This window comes from Crocuta crocuta, unplaced genomic scaffold (genome assembly GCF_008692635.1).
Source record: "Crocuta crocuta isolate KB4526 unplaced genomic scaffold, BGI_CrCroc_1.0 scaffold233, whole genome shotgun sequence".
NCBI classification, from domain to species: Eukaryota; Metazoa; Chordata; class Mammalia; order Carnivora; family Hyaenidae; genus Crocuta; species Crocuta crocuta.
The window spans coordinates 127,370-150,392 of NW_027529526.1; the positions used below are offsets into that span (position 1 = coordinate 127,370).

At 38.2% G+C, this 23,023-nt stretch overlaps 1 protein-coding gene across 1 annotated transcript in view; it reads right to left on the minus strand.

The window, feature by feature from the left end:
* LOC144229115 (protein kinase C-binding protein NELL1) overlaps positions 1–23,023 on the minus strand; it is a gene marked incomplete at its 3' end in the record, with an annotated part of 230,315 nt that overhangs the window by 43,272 nt on the left and 164,020 nt on the right. Inside the window, exon 5 of the mRNA XM_077761072.1 lies at positions 15,753–15,849. Coding sequence (XP_077617198.1) covers positions 15,753–15,849 — 97 coding nt within the window. The remainder of the gene's footprint in view (positions 1–15,752; positions 15,850–23,023) is intronic.

Here is a 23,023-nt window from a genome sequence, read left to right on the forward strand (position 1 = left end):
TTTCTATCTCAAAAATAAATAAAAAAAAAACAATGGCGGGGGGGGGTGCAGGGTGCATATTAGAGTTTTAGAAATTGGGGAGAACATCATACAAATTTTGAAAAAGCTTCCGGAGTGACTTTGATAACACCCAATGAGTACTCCTGATCCAGGGCCAGATCACCTGGTCATCTGACCTATGAAAAACCTAAGGCTTTGACACTAAGTAACTTTCCTAAAGGATACCTTAATCCTTGGCTATTAACTGCATGTCTACTAACTCCAAAAGCAGTGCTAAGCCACTCCAACACGGCTTAAGGAGAAAACAGATCATTTGAGAAAGTCTCATAGTTACATGAGCTAACAAGATGTTGCTACAACAAGGTCAAAATGAGGTTCTATCTTAATTGCTTTAATGGATACTTAATAAACTGCACATAAATTATTTGCATTAGATGTAACAGTTTGCTGAAATAATGTCTCAGTGCTGGCAAACAGAGATGCTTTTAGGTAGCCTAATATCCTCCTCTGCAATCTTATTTACACTATTAATAGGCTAAACAATCCATTTTTTCATGTTACTGCAATGCTACACTTCAGCCAAGCTGAGATTCTAAATAAATCCCTAAGGTGCAAAGCTCAAGTTAATAAACATTCACTATTAGTACTGATGGAAGGAGGAAAAATGAATAATCTTTTTCCTTTGTTGAATCCACCTGTTGCCACCCTCTACCTCCTGCACTCAGCTGACCACCCACTGAAAACAAAATTTGCACCAGGTAGGTTGTACATTAGGAGTTTTTGATTTGGAAACTGATGCCCATTATTTCCATTGTTCCAAGAACATTTCTCATTTCACAGTAAGAAATCTATGAAGATGTAATAAAGATTAGGAAACATGATACCATTAGGACCCTCTTCTGTATGGAATAACTAAGATTAGGCAAGCCCTTCTAACATTCAGAGCTTTCTGATACAAATACAAGCAGCTTTGCCACCAAACAAATGCTAATTCTTTTTTAAAGCTCTTATTTCCCTGCAGATCTCTGTTTACATTGAAGAAAATGGTTCTCTTTTTGTATGCTAAAACACTGAAACAAATTGCTTTGAAAGGGAAAGGGGGTGGGGAGAGCTGCTGCTGGGCATGTAAATATATGGATGAAGATGTGTTCGGTTTATAAACTGGCAAGGACCCAAGCTTTGGCTGACAAAAAAAGTAAGACTTGAAAAACTCACAAGGAGGGAGGATTCTCAAAAATGCAACCAATTATGTATTTCTGCCCTAAAGTCAGTTAATAAAATATTCCAGCTTGCATAAAAGCCAAGAAAGACACTTGTCGACTTTCATTACAGTCAATAAAAACTGTCAGCTCATTAGCATATCATTAGCTGTCCTGCTGTTTCCAAAGTCTTAACACACAGAAATATTAATCCACAAATGTATAAGATTCCCCAGTCTATGACTCGGACTTTCTGCATGAAAGAAAAAATAAGAATTAGAGACAGAGGAATTGAATATAGTTTCTTTTCCTATGTGCCTATAAACATATGTCTACCATCTGTGGAATTATGGGAACCAGCTGAGGTTAAAAAAAAGAAAACAGCTGTGGCATTAAAAAAATTGTAATCAATTTCACTTCCCATTGACAGCTCAGCTGTTAAGGAGACAGTGATGTCCAGGTAAGGGAAAAGTTTTAGACCCAAATTCAATGGACAGAGACAGACAGACACAGACACACAGAGCACATCTTGACCTCAATGAATGGCTTTGAGATGGAAATTATGTAAGAACACTCAAACCACTCAAGCATCCTGTAGCTCACTGTAGGTCACCTAAACTTGTTCTTTCTTTACCCTCTGAAAAATAACAGCATAATCAGCTTAGAATTTATCAAAAGGAAATTGAGTAGTATCAACTATCTTGATAATGAAAATCTTTGACAATCAGAAGATTCAGAGAAGCTGTCACTACTGATCAGTTACTATCTTAGACGGATGCTATTTTGAAAGGAAGAAATCACCATCTTGTATTCTGGATCCCTGATGGGAATCACCTAATGCTAAAGGCCCATGTGCCAAGCACCAAGTGTGATTTCCTTCCCTGCTCTTACAGCAGGAGCACTTTTACTGCACTATCCATAAGGATCGATCCACCAGCACCCAGAAATTAGATTTGACAAGGGAGGAGATTCTGCTTTTACTTTGCCTATGAAGCAACACATTAATATTTAAAACAGAGAATGATGCTATTTTGGCCTAAAAATACATCATAAGCATATTCAGTTCTAGAACAATAAAGCAGGCATGGTTCTTGGACCCGGGAGGCAACTTCTACAAGATAAATATTAAAAGCCTGAAAACATGCCAACCTCTCACTTAAGGGGTGCCTGCCTCTTCTATAGAAAGGGAGATTTCTGCAGCACTGGATTGATCGAGATAATTTCTATAAAGAGACCCTGACATATTTCCCTTGCCCATGCCATCTCACAAAAGGATGGCCAGAAGCACTGGCTGAGAGATAAAATTCTAATGGGGAGAGGAGTTTTGAAAGGTTCCTTTGAAAAAGCCATTTGATGAGGCTACTTTATTGAGCAACAAGGAGAATCACATCACTCCCTAGAGAGAGGAGCAGGGTGGAACTGACAAACCCTTTTTGGGGCTTCTCACTGGTACCTTTGGGCTGAAGCTCCAGAAAAAGAAAACAAGGTATGTGTCCTCCATGGGATGCTGTGAAGTGAAACGTGTCCACCATCTAATAGTTACCAGTACGTGGTAAGTAAGCCCCTAAAAAATAGATGCTGAATCAATGTTTGAATGAATGAGCATAAACTCTGAAAGCAAAAAAAAAGTTAAGTTTAAAATCCCATTTCTATCACTTACAAACTACGTAAGACTGACAAGTTGCCCAACCGCCCAAGTCCCATTGTCTCATCGATACAATTCGGATAATGGCTACCCCATTAGGATGCTGTGAAGGTGAAATGTAATTAACAGAGAGAATATACGTAGGGCGAGACAAGATCCAGAACACAGGAAGCAGTGAATAATGGTCAGTACTCTTCCACCACCTACAACCCACTTCTGCAGTAAAATGATGGAGTCTATGAACACTCCTCGTGTTTTCTGCCTGTATCAGGTAGCTGGGCTCTTAAGCACATGGTTCCTGACACACAAGGAAACATACTCAGTGAGCTGACCACTCTCCCTCTCTTAATCACAAACTCCCAACTGAAGCAGACGTCCCTCAAAGGCAGGACAAGTGCCAATTGCTTCTACAATGCAGTGTTAATGTTAAGCACATGGTGAGTATTAAATACGTAACCAAGAAAGGGAGAGGATGCGTGTTGCAAACCACTAAAAGTCAGGTGCTTTTAATATATATTCTTATATGATCTGAATGGACCTTTGTGAGAGAGAACTTGACCACTCTGCCAGTAAGATGAGAGATTTACAAATCTATCAGACCACATGTGTTGTACCTAAGAGTATACTTTGTGCCAACCACATACACCCAGTTCTAACTCTGGTAAAGCTTACAATGTAGAGTGTGTCATCAATAATAAATATCTGTTTGACTTATATTCAGGACCAACTACATCACTGGCAGAGCCTTTTGTTCAAAATTTACTGCAAAGTTCAAGACTGCAACAGCAGAGAATGAAGGTGACCACAGGGCCTTTTAAGTTTAGCACCCCGTGGGACTGCACAGGTCAACCACCCATAAAGGCAGCCCTGCCTGTACCTGAGACCACACTAAGTGCTGAAGGAAGTAGAGGCAGTGTAGTGGGAAAGTGTGTGGTACAATGATTTCCAACAGATTCCTCTCCTTATACCCACATTTTCCTTTCTACAGCTCATAATGGTTAATTTCACTGGTCTTATCTTCAAGTCCAGTGATTCTTTCTTCAGCCTGCTCAAATCTTCTAGTCAATTTCTCATTTCAGTCATACTTCTTAGCTGCAGACTATCTGTCTGGCTCATTTTTTCTAATTCCTGTCCCTTCATGGATATTCTCATTTACTCATACCTAATTTTCCTAACTTCTTAGTTCTTCATGTATGTCTTCCTTAGCTCCTTAAGCCCATTTAATACAGTGGTTTTAAAATCTTATCTAGTAAGTCCAACATCTAGACTGGCACGGGATGGTTTTCATCTATTTTATTCTTGTGAATGGCAATACTTTGTTTATTTGCCTTGTGATTTTATTTAAACACTGGCCATAGGAATATTGTAAGACCTGAGCTCTAGAGAGAGAATTCTCTCCCTTCCCCAGGGTTTCCTGTTTTATTGTTCAATGTAGTAAGTACATTTATTAAAGGATTTGCCCAATTATTTTTAAAGAGACTATATTACCTATCTTGCCTGGTCACTGAAATTTGTTCCTGAACTTGTGTTAAATAGTTTTAGACTGATTTCCTTGAATGGGGGAAGGGGGGGGGAGGAGATTTAGAAAAGGGAGAGGAGGGAAGGTGGAGAGAGAGGGAGAGACCGACAGAGACAGAGAGAGAGACAGACAGAGACAGAGAGAGAGGAAGATGGAGAAAGGGAGGGAAATAGGAGGGAAGGAGAGACAGAGGGGAAAAAGATACTGGAAGGCTCCTCCCTTAATACTTGGCCATGCTTCCACTGATCCTGGAGATCAGCCCAAAGACAAAGCTTAAAGTTTTTCATGAGTCTTTTCCAAACATGTATTTTGCTTTGGACATGTAATGTGCACTTTCTATGCACAGGTACTGTTAAATACCATGATTTCCCAAAGACTCTTGTTCCTTAGCATTTCATCTTCACTTTATGTGGTCTATGATGTGTCAGCTGCACTTTTCTCCCAGGCAGCTGCAAATTATTTGTTACATTTGCAATATTTTCAGGCAACACCTGCCACTTTCCTGACCCAGGGGAGTTCTGAGTTAGACGAGTGTCTTGTACCAGTCCTTCCCATGGTCCCATGCAGAATGGATATACCAAACAGTTTGTAAACAAGGACTCCTCTGTTCCGTCCAGAACCAGGGACCACTGTCCCACACTGAGAATACAGACTGACAGGGAGACTGCCACTGAGCTATGGCCAGTATGAGGCAAGGATAAAAAGAAATGCCACAAAGCTTTCCTACTACTTTAGTGTTGTGTTTTTTTTCTTGATTGAGAATTCAATTAGTTTGCTTTAAACCATTGACTATTATCCTAAATTTTAACAAACTTGGTTCTGACAATTCCTGCTTATTTTTGATGTCTCTGCAGAGGGACAGAAGCTCGGAGCTAGCTGCTTACCATGCCATTTTGCTATCATCCAGGTACCTATGTTTTAACAAGCCCTTCAGGAGACTCAAATGAACTCTAATCTAAGCCACTGGAATAGAAGTTCATTGTTGAACATGTATTACATTTTATGATCATTCCAGAGACCAAGGTAAAATTCTAATGTAGACCATCAACACATGTTACTATGTCTCTGCAATAATATGTGAGCCTTCAAACAGAATCAAAATCCATTAAGAAAGTCCTTTAAAAATATTTAAATTACTGAACTCTACAATTCAGACTCAATAAGTGATCAAGATACACACAGAAATTTGATTTTAAAGTCTCCCAATAGAAGACTTTTGAGGGGTTCCCAGAGTTGGGAACCAGTGCTGCCCTTTATTACAGACCCACGTCCCAGGAAAGTGTAGCTTCACCAATTCAAGTTTCCACCACAGTGGCTCAATTAACCTCTCCCACACTTAGCATCATCATATTTTTGTTTTCACGTTTGCCAGGCTGAGGGGTAAGAAATGGTATGCCATTGTGGTTTTAGTTTGCATTTTCAAGGTAAATACTGCAACTGAATCTCTTTTAATTGGCTATTCACGTGTTTTCAATGTGAAAACCTGCCATTTTATACCTTCTGTCCAATTTTATATTGATTTAGGAGCATCTTATTGATTTTAGCACTACTTTATTGGATAGGTTTGACTAACTGATCTGGTTCCCAAGATCACCTTTGATAAACATATTAAACTTTTTTTATATATTAAATATGTCAATAGTATCTTTAACAGCTTCATATTTATTATTGCTTAAGTTCTTTCCTACCCTGAGATCATGTACATATGCTCCCCTATTGTCTTCTAAACACTTGTAAAGTTCACACTTAGGTATTTTGTTTAATGCTTATTTGTTTTGAGAGAGAGACAGAAAGAAAGCATGTAATTGTGCAAGTGGAGGAGGGAGAGAGAGGGAGAAAAGGAGAGAGACATGGAGAGGGGAAGAGAGGGAGGGAGAGAGGAAGGGGAGAGAGAGAGGGAAAGGGAAAGAGGGAGGGAGGGAGGATGAATCCCAAGCAGGCTCTGAGCTATCAGGGCAAAGCCCAACTTGGGACTTGATCCCATCAACCATGAGATCATGACCTGAGCTGAAATCAAGAGCTGGATGGTCAACTGAGCCTTCCAGGTACCCCAACACATTTAGGTATTTAATTCTCATTGATTTTTGTGTCTAGTTTCCAAATATATTAAAGCTTTTCTTGACAGTATACAACAAAATCAATTACATCAATTACTATATATATGAAATATTTAAAGCAATGATTTTTCTAACCATTTATTATAAATACATCCTTTCCTCAAAGATTAGGAATGCCACTTCAGTTATGTATCAAGTTTCCACAATAAAAAGTCTCTTTCTGGCCTCTTCATGCTCTTCTCTTAGTTCGTGTTCCAATCCTTACGTGGATATCAAACTCTGTTGATTGCTATAAGCTTATAATAAGCCTTCATATATGAAAGTCATTCCTTTTACTTCTTAAGAAGTATTACTGGTCTTTACTCTTCCATATGATTTTTATTTTTATAGTTTATTGTCAAGTTGGTTTCCATATAACACCCAGTACTCATCCCCACAAGTGCCCTCCCCCATGCCCATCACCCCCCTTCCCCTCTCCCCCACCCCCCTCCGCCCTCNGTGCCCCTATGCATCAGCACTCCTGTATCTCTTGGGTAATTTTTAAAAATCAGCTTGCAGTTGTTATCAGAAAATAAAACCCTTTAGGGAATTTATTACAAGTTCATTCAATCAAGAAATCAATTCGGATAGAATTGACATTTTTAAGCCTTCTCCAAGAGCCTGGCCTCATTTAGGTCTTCTCTAATGATTTTTAATAAAATTTTACACTTTTTCCATAATCATTATACATGTCTTTATTCTTAAGCAGTTTATAATTTTTTTGATCTTATAAGTAAAATATTCTATTTAACTGCATTTTGTTGCTGCTACTTTTTTCAACAATGCAATTGATTTTCTCTCTGGTTTTTATATCCAGCACTCTTTCAGAACAATTTTGGTAATTATAATAATGTCTGAATTCTGTTTTCTATGTAAACCATTATATAATTTGTCACTATGTTTCAATAATCCTTGTAGGGTTTTTTTTGGGGGGGGGACATTTTAGGGGGTGCGATTTGGTTTTTAGCCAGAAGGACCTACAGCATCACCTNAAATAAATTATCGCAATAAAGTCTCTTGTAGGATTCCAGATTATAACAGGAATTCTCCTAATATTTAAACCATAACTGGGGCGCCTGGGGGGCTCAGTCGGTTGGGCAGCTGACTTTGGCTCAGGTCATGATCTCATGGTTTAGTGGATTCGAGCCCTGCATCAGGCTCGGTGGTGACAGCTAGCTCAGAGCCTGGAGCCTGTTTCAGATTGTGTCTCCCTCTCTCTGACCCTCCCTTGCTCATGTGGTCTTCTCTCTCTCTCTCTCTCTCTCTCTCTCTCTCATTCCCCCTCCCTCCCTCTCTCAGAAATTTAAAAAAAAAGTTTAAAAAAAGACTTTTAAAAAATAAACCATAAGTATGGTGGTTTTTGTATGTTTACTTTATGCACACTTTCAGTTTAATGATGTTTCCTTCAATTCCTATTTTCTAAGAATTTATCATGAGTCACTACTGAATTATATCTAGTGCTTTTTCTGCCTCTGGAGATAACCATAGATTTTTCTGTTTAAAGTGAATTGGATTAGTCAACATATTGATAAAAATAGTATTGTTGAAATAACCAACTTTTTCTCTTACACACATCCACATAGCTAGATTCGGATTGCTAATTTACAGTTTGGGTTTCTTTTTAGAATATTTAATCTAATCTATATTCAAAAGTACATTGGCTTATAAAATTCCTGTGGTGTCTTTTTTTAATTTTAGAGAGAGAAAGCATGCACGAGAGCTTGGGGAGGGTGGGGGAGACCGAGAATCTTAAGCAGGCTCCACATTCAATGTGGAGCCCGATGCAGGGCTTGATCCCATGATCCTGGGGTCACAACCTGAGCTGAAATCAAGAGTTGGACACTCAGTTATCTTCATAAATGAGATGGGACAGTATTCTCACTTATTCTCTTCTCCATAAGAATGTATGCAAGATTGAAATCATTTCCTTGGATATGATAAAACTCGCCTGTAAAACTCTGAATTTGGTGAAGAGACATGGTCGACTATGAAAACACTCCTTACCAGACTGCTACCCTGTGCAATGGGAATTTGTAGTATTTCCCAGCAAAAAATGGAATCTATTTCCCATATCTTTGAGTCTGGCCTTATAACTTGCTTTGGCCAATATAACTCAGCAAAATAAAAATGTGCAAGTTTCCAGCCATGGCTTCAAAAGATTCTGCATGTTTCTACTCCAGCTCTGGAAACCCCCATCAGCCCCCTTATAAACAAGCTCAGGCTAGACTGCTGAAAGCAAGCTCTCACATGAAGCAGACCTGAACCATGCCAACTAAGTCCATTCCAGTATAGCCAGTCCCCAGAAAACCAGAAGCTGACCAAAACTTAATGAGCGAACCCCCTCAGAATACAAGAATCATTCAGCTCAGCCCAACCCAACCCAAAGCACCAATGCACAAAACTATGAGCTAAATACTTGCTGTTTCAAGCCATTAAGCTTTGAACCGATTTGCTATGCATTCAAAGTTGGTACAGATTTTGTGTCATGAATCCTTTAGGATACTTTATTGATTCTCAGACCATTTTTCATTTCTAAAGCCCATTTCGATAATTTATAGTTTTAGGAACTTGCCTGGTTTTCTCTAATTTTCCATTTTATTATATAAAATCAGTGATTAATTACTGTTTTAGTATTTACAGTATTTTGTTTTTTAATGCTTTCTCTCATTTTTCTTGCTCAGACTTTCAGATTTGTCTTTTCAAATGATCAAATTGTTTTCCTTAATCTTGTCTATTGTATCCTATTATTTTCATTTCTATTCTTATATGCTTATTTTTTCATGTCTTTTACTTTCTTTTATTTATTGATTTCCATTTGCTAACATCTTAAGTTGGATAGTTTTACTCATTGATTTTCTGCCTTTTTGGCCTGTGTAGGCTATTTTGAATAGCTTCTATTCTAGGGCATGTCCTTTTACTCTCTTACATATTGGGGGGGTTGGAGGGAGCTGCAAATTTTAACATTCCAGTATATCAAACTTTTTCTTTGTAGATCCTTTTGTAACTTATTAAAGAAATATTTTTCCTGCATCTAGTTCATCAATATATTTTCCTATCCTACTTTTTTAGGCTTTACTGGTTTACCTTTCAGATTTAGATCTATAATCCCCCAGAACTGATTTTGCATGTAGTGGGAAATAGAGTCCAGGATGAGTATTTCCCCATAGGGCTGTTCAGTTGACCTAGCACCTAGTAGTGAGAAGACCATCTTCCAGAGTGTTTTGTAATGTTGCAGTGTAGATTTAGGTTATATAATAGATGTATGCATCTTTAAAATTGTTTATTATGTGGTGAGTTTAGGTGCCTTGAAGTTTGATAATGCCAGAGCATTCTATACCTTATTTAAAAAAAAAAAAAAAAACTGTTTATTNGCACAGAGACCAGCACCAGGCTCGAACCAACAAGCCATGACATCATGACCTGAGCTTAAGTCAGACGCTTAACTGCTGAGCCATCCAGGCGCCCCTACAGCTTCAGTTTCATTACTCTGTCCTTTTTTTTTTCTTTTTTAAACAATTTCACTACCAACATTTATGAATTTTTTTTTTCATTTTCCAGTTTTTATTTAAAGTCACATAGAAGAGGGGCGCCTGGGTGGCTCAGTCGGTTAAAGCGTCTGACTTTGGCTCAGGTCATGATCTCACGGTTCCTGAGTTCGAGCCCCAGGTGAGGCTCTGTGCTGACAGCTGAGCCTGGAGCCTGCTTCGGATTCTCTGTGTGTGTCTCTCTCTCTTCCTCCCCTGCTCACACTCTGTCTCTCTCTCTCAAAAATAAAGATTTAGAAAAAACTTTTTTAATAAACAAAATAAATAAAGTCACAGAGAAGATTACTTTATTCCTGCATCTTTCTTAGTTGTTTCTACCTCATATTTGCCCTTTTCCTTTCCTACGTTCAAGGATCTTCTTGCGGTCTTTGTCCAGTTTTGGTCTAGTGATAGACCCTGCTAGGGTGGATGCCGACACGGACAGTGGAGCCACTTGCCTTCTCTCGCTGTACTCATTCAATGGAGATGACGTATTTCTCACTGTAAGCCTGGACTACCTTGCCATTGTGCTGACCTTTGTAGTGTCCTCACACAACCTGTACTTCATCATCCTTTTCAGATGCTCATGCATCAAACATTGTATTTCTGTCTCAGTTCTTTGGAAGGAAAGGAAGATCATCTTCCTGCGAATGGGGGAATGTGCATTGAAATGCCTTCTATGGTTCCTCCTTTGGTCAGAAGCCACAAAGGGACTGAACTCCTTTTTGGCCACTGGTGATTCAGCAATGCCCACAAAAGCAATGAATAAATCTTTATTTTTTATTGTTTCAATATAAACAATATACATCAGAATTGGAGTTTTATGAAGCCAATATAGTACTCAGACATATAACCAATAAGTATAAATCACTTAATATGTTAGTAAATATTATGAACTGAAATTATATCTATTTCTAGCTTATATTTAAACTTTTATCTCTTCTGCCTTATTATGGGTTGACTGAACTTTATTTGTTAAAGTTTATTTATTTTGAGAGAGGGACAGAAAGAGCATGTGGAAAGGGCAGAGAGAGAGGGAGAGAAAATCCCTAGCAGGCTCTGCCACTGTCAGTGGGGGGTGGAATTCACAAACCATGACATGACCTGAGCCAAAACCAATGAATAGATTCTTTACTAACTGAGCCACCCGGGTGCCCCAGAGTTGATAGGACTTTTTACGAATATCTCTTTTTCAAATACTTAAACCTGGGTGTGCCTGGGTGACTCAGTCAGTTAAGCATCGGACTTCGGCTCAGGTCATGATCACACGGTCCGTGAGTTCAAGCCCCGCATCGGGGTCTGTGCTGACAGCTCAGAGCCTGGAGCCTGCTTCAGATTCTGTGTCTCCCTCTCTCTCCCTGCCTCACTCTCGGTCTCTGAGAAAATGAATAAACCTTAAAAACATTTTTTAAATACTTAAATCTGGAAGCAATATTTCTATTACTTTGGTATTAGTTTAAATTTTTAACATGTGAACTAATAGTTAGCCAGTATCTCTATTCACTTTCTAAATACAAGGCCTTACAGGGCTTTAAAATCAGATAACCCCAGCATTTTGTCTTCTAATATTTTTAATTTTATTTTTTTTCAAAATTGGGCATTATTTTTTCCCTGTAGTTATTTGGGCATTATTATTTAATCAAGTAATGATTAAAGTTTGTGTATACTCTCCATTTGTTCCCCCAGTGCCATTACCTCATATGTATTTTCTTTGCAAAGTTTCTTTAATGAGCATCTATTGGTCATAAAACAGTTTTATTTATCTATAAATTCTTATCTCATGCTCATTCTCAGATGATATTTAAGCTGGATATATGCTACTACATTTGGGAGTTATTTTCTCTGAAAACTTTGAAAACATTCTTTCTATTATCATTTGGCTTCTGCTGTTACTGATTAAAAGCCAGCTGTTCAATCTATGTTATTGTTTTGTGAAAAATTTACCTTTTAGGGGCTACCATTAATATCTTTTCTGTGTCTTTGGGGTTCTACTGTTCCAGTAATATGTCTAAGTGTGGCTCTCTATCTTGCTTAATAGATTAAAATGGTCCAAAATTCTTTCCTTCCTTCCATCCATATCCTTGCAATGTGATACAGGATAGTCCTTCAATTCAGGATTAGAAAGATGAATCAAAAGGGTTACAAAGGAATTTGGGGAGGTTATGGAATTGTCCTTTATCTTGACTATGACAGGGGGTTTGGGACTCTCAAATTTCTAAAACTCAAAACCAATTATTTGAAGGAATGAATTATGCTCTATATAATTTATACCTTCATTTTTAAAGGGAAAGAAAAGCCCAGGAACAAATGACTTCATCAGTGAATTCTACCAAACATTTAAGTATGACTTAACACCAATCCTTTTCAAACTCTTCCGGAAAAATTAGAAGTCTTCCCCAACTCCCCAAATGATTTCAGAGGACCAGCATCATCCTATACCAAAATCAGGTAAGAATACTACAAGCACACTACAGGCCAATAACTCTGAAAAATATAGATGTAAGAATATATTAACAAGCTGAATTCATGACACATTATAGGATCATAGATCATGATCAAGATTTATTCCTAGAACACAAAAATAGTTCAACATATGCTAATCGATAAATATGACACACCCTAATAGAATGAGAGAGGAAAAATCATATGATCATCTCATAGATGCAGAAAAAGAATTGATGAACTACAACTCCCCTTCATGGTAAAAAGACTCAAAAAATTGAGCATAGAAGGAACATACGTAAACATGAGAAAAGCCATGTATAACAAGTCCACAGCTAACATCATACTTAACAGTAAAAAGTTAAATGTTTTTCCGCTGAAATGAGAAACAAGGCAAAGGTACCCACTCTAACGACTCCTACTCAAAACAGTACTAGAAGTCCTCATCAGAACACCTGGGCAAGAAATAAAAGGCATCCAAATCAGAAAGGAGTAATTAAATGGCCTTTGTTTGCAGATGATATGATTTTACATATAGAAAACTGTAACTATTCCACCAAAAAAAGTTTTAAAACTAATCAATGAAGTCAGTAAATCTGCAGGTTATAAAAACCAATCTACAAAAATCAGCTGCATTTCCATACACTAACAATGAACTATCTGAAAAATAAAAGAATCTTACAACAGCATCAAACACAGTGTAATACTTAGGAAATTAAGCAGAAGGTGAAAAAAATCTGTACACTAAAAACTACAAGACTTTGATTAAAAAACAATTGAAGTAGACACAAATGTAAAGATATCCCATATTCACAAATTGGAAAAATATTGTTTAAATGTCCATACTACCAGAAACTTTTTATAGACTCAGTGCAATCCCTATCAAAATCTAAATGGCGCTTTCAAACAAACAAACAAAAAAAAAGTGTTTCAAACCACAAAAGACCTAATAGCCAAAGCAATCAATCCTAAGAAAGAAGAACAAAGCTAGATGCATTACATTTCCTGATTTCAAACTACATTAAACCCTTTAACAATGCAGGGGTTAGTAACTTCTGACTCTCCCAATACTTAACTACTAATAGCCTACTGTTGGCCATAATCCTACCAATAACATAATTATAAGCTTTATGTATTATATACTGTGTTCCTACAATAAAGTTAAAATCCTAAGAAAAAATAAACTTACATTACTGTACTGTATTTATTGAAAAAAAAATCCATGTGTAAGTAGACCTGTGCAGTTCAAACCCCTTCTGTTCAAGGGTCAAATGTATACTACAAAGGTATAGTAAGCAAAGCAATATGATACTGGCAAAAAAAAAATAAAAGAAAAAAGAAAAAAAACAGACACATAGACCAATGAAACAGGATCGAGAGCTCAAAAATAAACCGCTGCACGTATAATAAACATGATTATCAACATTTCCTTGACAAATAAATCAACATTTCCTTGACAAATAAGGAAAGAATGGTTTCTTCAACAAATGGTTTTGGGAAAACTGGATAACCAAATTAAGAAGAAATTGGATTCCTGCAACCATAAAACTCCTGGAAGAAAACAGGGGAAAAGCTCCTTGGCACTAGTCTTGGCAATTGTTTTTTGGATATGACACTAAAAGCATTAGCAATAAAAGCAAAAATTAATAAGTGGATCTACCAACAAAAACCTAAGAAACAGTCAACAAAATGAAAGGGAAGGGAGAAAACATTGGCAAATCAGCAATCTGATAAGATGTTAATAACCAAAATACATTTAAAAACTCATACAATATAACAGGAAAAAAAAGCTGATTATTAAATGGGCAGAGGTAGTCAAAGGCCTCTTTTTCCAAAGACATGCAAATGGCCAATAGATACATGAAGTGCTCAACATCATTAATCATCAGGGAATGCATATCAAAACCACAATGAAATATCACTTTACACATGTTAAAATGACTATCATCAAAAAGACCAAAAAAAGCAGGTGTAGTGGAAAAGGAACCCTGTGCACTGTTTGTGGAAATATAAATTGGTATAGCCATGGAAATTCCTCAAAAAATAAAACAACCATATAATCCAGCAAGCCCCCATCTGGATGGATTATGGAGTATATATTCAAAGGAAATTAAATCTCTTCCTCAAAGAGGGATTTTCACCCCCATATTCATTGCCACATTACTCACAACAATTAAGACATAAAAAATTTAAGTACATGTCAACAGATGAATGACTAAAAAATTGTGGTACATGTACAATATTATTCAGCCATGAGGGAAAAAAAATCCTGCCATTTCCAACACCGTAAATTGACTTGGAGGGCATTATGCAAAATGAAATAAGACAGAGAAAAACAAATACTGCATGATACCACTTATATGTACAATCTACATATGAAAACCTAAACTCATAGAGACAGCAGAATGCTGGTTGCCAGGGGCTGGGAGAAATGAGGAGACACTAGTCTAAGTATACAAACTTCCAGTTATAACACAAGTAAGTTTTGGGGATCTAATGTACAGCATGGTGATTATAGTGCCTAATCCTGTATTACGTACTTGAATTTTGCCAAGAGAGTATGTCTTACATGTTCTCGTAACAAAAAAGAAATGAGAATTATGTGAGATGAGGGAGGTGATGGTTAATACTGCTGATAATCATTTTTCAATGTACAAGTATATCAAATCAAAAAGTTAAACATCTTCAAGTTATATACTGTTATATGTCAATTATATCTCCATCATATTGGAATAACAGAAAAGGATTTTTCAAATTCTTGGTACTGGAAGACATCCCTCTGGTTTTTACTTTTCTCTATATATTTGGCCTCTAAGAATTTCCTTTCTTATAAGTGCAACAATGGGTCTTCAAAGATTTTTGTTCTGTTTTATCCAGCATTTTTAGGCATTTTGAAGCAGAATTTTTAAAATATCTATTCTACCACATTGCCAGAAGCAAAAGTCTGCCATTCTATTGAAGAACAAGACTTTCTTAAAATTTCATGATGTTTTTAACTTCTTCATTTTATCAATATACCATTTCTATAAAGTATAATAATACAGTTATTGTATTACTCTTTGTAGATCAGAAAGGAAAAGCTCATAGGAGTTGAGAGCACCACAAGATGCTGAGAATGGAAGATTTGAAGATGACCCTGTCTCCCAGAATTAGGTCAGTAAGAAACATTTAGAGTATGATTTACATTATGCATCATCCTATGTGACCTTGAACAAGTCACTTAACTCTGCATAGTTTCAAAGCACTTACTTCCCAGAATTGTTCTGACAATTACTCATGTCAAGCACATAGAAAAAGTACATGGAAGAAGTATAAAGAAGTGCTTACTTTGAATAAGCCATGCTTTTGGCTGCGTTGACCAAGCCATACATTGCTTCCTGGGGGGAGGTTGGTTTCAGGAGGGTCTATCACACGTTCATAAATCCTGTAGGGGCAAAGGACACAGTTACTAATAAAGAAGCTCAAAACAGAACTGAAGGGTATGCATGTTGTTTGAAGTACTCATGGCATTAGGTGCTGGTAAGGAGAAACGGAGGCAGTATGTGGCACATTTTTGATTATGGGTAACATGAATGTTACTCAAGATCTACTTAACAACACTTGAACATGTTAACTGGACCCCTGCTGGCTTTCTATCTTCACTCTTTGAGCAGAGAAAGGAAGAGGAAAACATTTTTACCTGTCTACTTTGAGCAACAAACCTTACACATACTCTGTGAGTAAAGTGGTTTGATCCACATTTCCAGGAGAGAAAGCTAAGGTTCAGAGAACATAAATGGGTCAACCAAGTTAAGACAGGGAGTAGTTAAGTTGGGATGAGGATCTCCCTCTGCCCAGCTGCAAAGTCCAGGCACTCCCTTTTGCACTCTGCTCCTCCCTGGCTTTGGTTTATCTAGATGCTCCTCACTTCTACATTCTTCTCAACAAGAGAGTAGCAGTTGCCCACATGATAATAGCCTTAGTGCACAAAATCATACAACCAATAAATATTTATTGAGCACTTTTATTTTTAAATGTTTATTTTTGAGAGAGAGTATGCACAAGTGGAAGAGGGGCTGGGGGGCGGGGGGGATGGGAGGGTGGACAGAGGATCCAAAGCAGGCTCCAGACTGACTGACAGCAGTGACCATGATGTAGGGCTGAAACTCATGAACCACAAGATCATGACCTGAGCCAAAGTCAGACACTCAACTGACTGAGCCACCCAGGCACCCATATTGAGCACTATTTTTGCTCAGAGCTCCACACAAGGCAACAAGAGAACAACAAGCCAGACATACAAAATCCTGCCCTCAAGGAGCAAGAAAAGAAAGTTCTGTACATGAAAACAAAATCTTCCTAAGATACAAGAAGACATAAATGACTTGGAGGAGGCAACAGCCCCCAGATCTTTGAAGGTACCTACAGAACCTACTGAACAACTGAATGGTCTCAGTTGTGCTGCCCTAACAAGCCCTACTCACAAATCCTGAGATTTGTGCTCTCTTTAGAAATAGTCCCTGCAGGGGCGCCTGAATGGCTCAGTTGGTTGAGCGTCAGACTTCAGCTCAGGTCATGATCTCACAGTTCATGGGTTCGAGCCCCGCGTCAGGCTCTGCACTGACAGCTAGCTCAGAGCCTGGAGCCTGCTTCAGATTCTGTATCTCCCTCTCTCTCTGACCCTCCCATGCTCACATTGTCTGTCTGTCTCTCTCTCTCAGAAATAAATAAAACATTAAAAACTCAAAAAAAAGAAGAAGACTGACAGCTAGCTCAGAGCCTGGAGCCTGCTTCAGATTCTGTATCTCCCTCTCTCTCTGACCCTCCCATGCTCACATTGTCTGTCTGTCTGTCTCTCTCTCTCAGAAATAAATAAAACATTAAAAATTAAAAAAAAAGAAGAAGAAATAGTCCCTGCAAACACCAGCTGATCACAGGCCTCCACCTCACCCCTAGCAAGTGCCTCTCAAGACCTCCTCTCCTGAGAAGGGGAAGGAAGAGCCTGCCTGAGAATTCAACTTATCCTTAGATGCTCAGAAGATTCTGGGTGGGGTGCTCTAGAGACCGTAAGTGAATTTCAATTCCTCCTGATGGCCTATCCATTCATTGCCCTCTCCAGTACATGCTCAGAGCAGCTGTAGGAGGAGTCAGCTCCAGGTGCTTCCAGAGTAAGGAAGACTGACAACTAATCAGGCCTCCAGGCTGGAAGGAAGTTGACTGTCCTCTGCCAAAGACTGACATATTCCTCCACTGCTTCTCAAAAGGCAAGAACCGAGAGACCATCCAGTTGAGTCAAGGCCAATGAATGAGTGTGACAGCTGGGAGTCGGGAGCAGTCACAATACAGCCTTGTAACTTCCCTGTACTGTCCATCACTCCTCTTATTCTCCACTGGAAATGTGCTATTTCCTAACAACACATGGAAAGTAGTCAATGGAGAAAGCTCTATATATATCAGCTCCATCTCTACTAATTATCTTTCCATTATAAATGGAAGCTCAAACACCAGCAAGGAAAAATTCTCCCTTAAAAAGGCAGGCTGTGTTTTCTCCACAGGGATGCAACCTTTTTCACAGGTTAGAATGAACAATTTTAGATGAAACAACCTGTCAAAACTGCTTTAACCCAAGAAGCTGTTATATACACTTCCTATAAAAAAAGGGTTTTTTTCTCCAATATTCGCAGAAAACTAGAAGCAAGCCAAATTTACAACAAAAGAGAAATGCGTAAATTACAGTAGATCAGCTTGATGTAATTTATGACGGTCATTATGAGTGATAAATAAGCAGGTTGTGAAATATGGGAAAGTATATACAAAATAATTTCCACTGGAGGAAAGTGGAATGCAAAATTATTTATGAACTATGGAGAGAACCATGCAAAAATTATGTTCCCTGTTGGTGAATTTCAGAGAAAACCAGAAAGAAATGGAAATCACTGTATTTAGGTCAAGAGTCATGAGCATAATTTTCTGTAAGGGTGCTTCACTAATACAATGAAAAACACTGTCAAACTATTTATCTGAACCTTTCATTGTAAAACATTTGCATCTGTCAGAGGAAGAGCTTTCGATTTAATGCTTTCATTTTGGTTTTCAATATGCCAGAAGGTGAGCTCCCATGAGGAGAGCAGGCCCTTAATCACTGTTTATTAAGTGCACGAAGGAAGGAAGGATCAAAAAATCAACTTCCATCATGCCTTATCTTCACAAGCATAATCGCTCCTTCTGCCTTAGAAATGCTGGGCCTCATCTGCTTGCTTTCTCAACCATCGGCCCAAAGCAAGGCAGTGACCCCGATGCCCGCATCAAACGTATGTGCTGATTTCCAGTGTCACACAGTCCCCATCAGGATCTTCTCCTGATGCCAAGGAAAGTCTTCTGGCTGCTTTTCCCATCAGCCTGGCCAATTCACTCCAAATGGCAGACCTCGCTGGAGAATTCTATGCAGCAGGCACAATCAATGAACTGGATTCAGACATAGCAAAATGAAGAGTGCTTATAAATGCTGTTAAAAAATAAAATAAAAATAAATACCCACACGTGGACCCTTAATTGGAAAAACAGACAAACCCAATTTGAGGGACAGTCTATAAAATAATTGCCTGTGCTCTTTCAAACGCCCATGTCATGAGAAGGAAAGCCTGAGGAACATTTGCCGATTAAAACAGATCAAAGGGACGTAAAAAAAAATAAATGTGAGACTGATCCTGGTAAGGAGCTGGAGGCAGGAAAAAAAAATCCTATGCAGGAGATTTAGCAGGAAATTGGCGACAATGAAACTGTAGATTATATAATAGTACTATATTGATGTTCAATTTCCTGATTTTGAGACTTGGTCTAGTGTCTAGTTCTTCACTAATATCTACTTAAGTACTTAAGGGTAGAGTCATGATCTTTGCAACTTCCTCTCAAAGGATTCAAAATAATGATGAGCTTAAGTACAGACATATATAAATACATATGGAGAGAGAGAGAAAACAGAATCTGGGTAAAGAGTGCATTACTTTTTTGTTCCATTGTTAAAACTTTCCTGTAAGATTAAAATGATTTTAAAATTGTATTTGAGACTACAGTAAAAGAGACAAAGGGTCTGTAATGTACGTAAACTAAAAATACACACATTTAAAACAATTTTATATCTGCTAGCCAAGGACACATACAAATTTAGAGCCTCACATAAGGTAGATGGTAGTATTTTCCTAAAGAAAAGACAGAGGGAGGAAAAAGTGAATGAAGGAAACCAAAGTATTGAGCCAACTACTGCTTTGATAACACATCACAGATTAAGCAATAAAATATTCACATCCCTATCTATACCTTTTTTACACAGGGAATCATGCCACCAACATGCCAAATATAATCAGAATCTTCACAGAAGGGCTGACCCCAGGAGTATGGCTTAGGTGGACTGGCTCATGCAGATGGGGCACAGTAATCTGTGATCTGTCGCTTAAATCTGGTGTCACTCAATTCAAATGAAAAGTCAAAGCTAACACAATGAACTCCTTGGTTTCCAGGAAATGGAAACTTGATATTCCAGTACTTTGTTTAAGGAGATTTCCTTCACATCAATATCAAGTTGTCTATAATCTGTGTGACACTGTGTTGGCTACCGTAACACACACAGCACAATTAATATGGCCAAGTCTAGTTAGTCCTCAGGTCAAAGGCCTGAGCCAGGAAGATGGCATGTACGCACGCACTTTATTCAGTGCATGCAACGATCTACAAAAGCAGAGAGGAAAAACAGATTGCTGTCTGCCAGAGTCAGCAAAGACTTTCTGAAGAGGAGAACACTGGAGCTCAGGTTTAAATGAAAAACCAAATGGAGCTGACACACAGACGTACTTGCAGGCACTTAATGTGTGCCAAACTTTTCACCTACAAATTCATTCAAAGAACATTCATTCTGTTTTACCTTTTCCAAAGTTGCTGTACAACTTTACAGGGGCGCCTGAGTGGCTCAGTCAGCTAGGTGGCCAACTTCGGCTCAGGTCATGATCTCGCAGTTCATGAGTTTGAGCCCCACGTTGGGCTCTGGGCTGACAGCCAGCTCAGAGACTGGAGCCTGCTTCAGATTCTGTGTCTCCCTCTCTCTCTCTCTGCTCCTCCCCTGCTCACACTATGTCTGTCTTTCAAAAGTAAATAAATGTTTAAAAATTTTTTTAATATTTAAGACAGTAGTGCAGCTTCTCTAGATACTAAAATGTAAATTAAAAACAATTTTTTTTACAAATAGTTTATTGTCAAATTAGTTTCCACATAACACTCAGTGCTCATCCCCATAAGTGTNTTTTTGGACAAAGTATATTTTCTAGGACATCCTAAAATTTCAGTATTTTCATTTCTTTTTAAAGTATTCATTAGCTTCCTTTAAATGTTTTCAAGCCATAAATGAAACTTTTCTGTCACTCTAAATTCGAAGCAAGCATCCTAAGATCTTGTACATTCTTCAAAATATGTGATTCTCTAACATTTATACAAGTTTGACTTTCATTGAAAGTTCATCACAAATTCACATAGGACGGGAGAAAAGACTCAGGAAAAAGAGGTAGATGGTTTGCTAACTTATTACGGTGTGTTTAGATATACAATCACCAAGCCAATAACCAACAAAAAATATACTGCCTTTTTTATGAGCAAAATATGACAGACCACTATTCCTAGCACTTTTGTGTAGTCCAGTACTAGGCACATTCCCGGACCATTTGGTACCTGAACTGGTTTTAGCCAGTTCATAGAAAGGTTTCTGTTTCTGGGAAAATGAAGACGGCAGCAGTGAGCAGAGGTCCTCACTCTAAATTCTCATTTCAGACTGTCCTCAAGCATCCTTATCAAAATATACATCCTGGAATATTACTCAGCATTGAAAAGAATGAAATCTGCCATTTTCAATGATGTGGACGAAGCTAGAATGTATTATGCTAAGCGAAATTAGTCAATCGGAGAACAACAAATACCATATGACTTGACTTTTATGGGCAATTTAAGAATTAAAACAGACGAATAAATGGGGAGGGGGAGCTAAAAGGAGAGAGGTAAACAAGCCACAAGAGACTCTTAACTACAGAGAAAAGAAGAATTGATGGAGGGAGGCAGGTAAGAGATGGGCTAGACTGGACATGGTAATAAGAAGGGTACTTGTTGCGATGAGCAAGAAGTATCGCAGTTAAGTGATAAATCACAAAATTCTACTCTTGAAACCAATATTGCACTCTATGTCAACTAAAATTTAAAATAGAGATAGATAAAATTTAAAATAGAGAGATGTCTCTATCCTAAACGTCCTATACGTTAGTTCTTTACCAATCTCTGAGACTCTCCCCACCTGGACGACCCATGTGGACCCACTCTCCAGCACTTCCACATAGGACCACGTACCTCATACTACTCACTGGAGTCTCTAGGATTTTGGTCCTGGCTGAGCTTGCTTTCTCAGCCCTCCCTGCTAAGGAAGAAGGAATTGGTCTTTCTCAACACCCCTTAGCCCAGAACTTTTACTCTCAAGTAGCACCTGCACTTCCGAACTGCTGTTAACCACCAAACATCTGCTGAGTGTGCAGGAAATAAAACCCCAACACAACACCCTTGCACCTGCTCAGTGGTCTCCTTCACCTGCACCTTCCCTGATCATCCTATATGAAGTAGCTACTAATGGCTAATCACTTAGCTTATTCTCCTAACAAAGCAACTAAGTCTCCAAAACTGTCTTAGCTCTTTGCTGAATGACTGTCTCTTCCTACCACAAGCATGCAAATCTTGAAATCAGTGACCTTATTAGTTTTATTTAGGTCAGTATACCCAGTACCTAAAAGAGTGACAGTCAACTTAAATGCTTACTCCACCTATTTACTGAATAAATGAATGAATGCTCCCTGATACTATCTTCAGAATAGAAGGGCTACAATTATACAAGTGTTAAAGTAAAACAGCCAAGAGTTCATGATGAGCAATACACAAAACTGAGTAATACAGACTGAAACATCAGGTGGTCAAATGACCTCTTTCTGTAGATAATGTAGTTAATGAAAACAAGTGAAATGTGATGACCCCTTTCAAGAGTCTCCCTCCACCGTCCCAAGTTCATGAGATTTACGCAAGGCAGTGAAAAGAAGAAGATGAACTCCTCCCAGCTTTTCATCCACAAAGAAGATCGAGATAGCAAGTTTGAACCCATAGGGCAGACAACTCACTAACAGGAAAGCCAGACAGAAGAGTAGGAGAAATAGTAACATGAATATTAGATCAAGCACAGTCCATTTNCTGTACCAGTTTACATTCCCACCAACAGTGTAGGAGGGAAGCACAGTCCTTTTAAAAAGCACACGATTTACTGCTTAAATTGATTGCATTATAATCAGTTCCAATCAGTTCACATTTCCATAGGCTATCCAACACAAATAATGTATTTACTCTAAAATCATCTAAAATCTACCCTTCCTTATGGCTAAAGAAAACCCAATTCCCATTTAGTCACGTTTCTAGGCCCTGCACTCAAACGAAGTCCTGCCTACTAAGCTGTATGGGGAGAATTATGGGAATTTTGCATGCCATTATTACATACTGGTTTTTTAACATGTATCTCATTTCTAATACAATACCATGCAAAATTAAACATC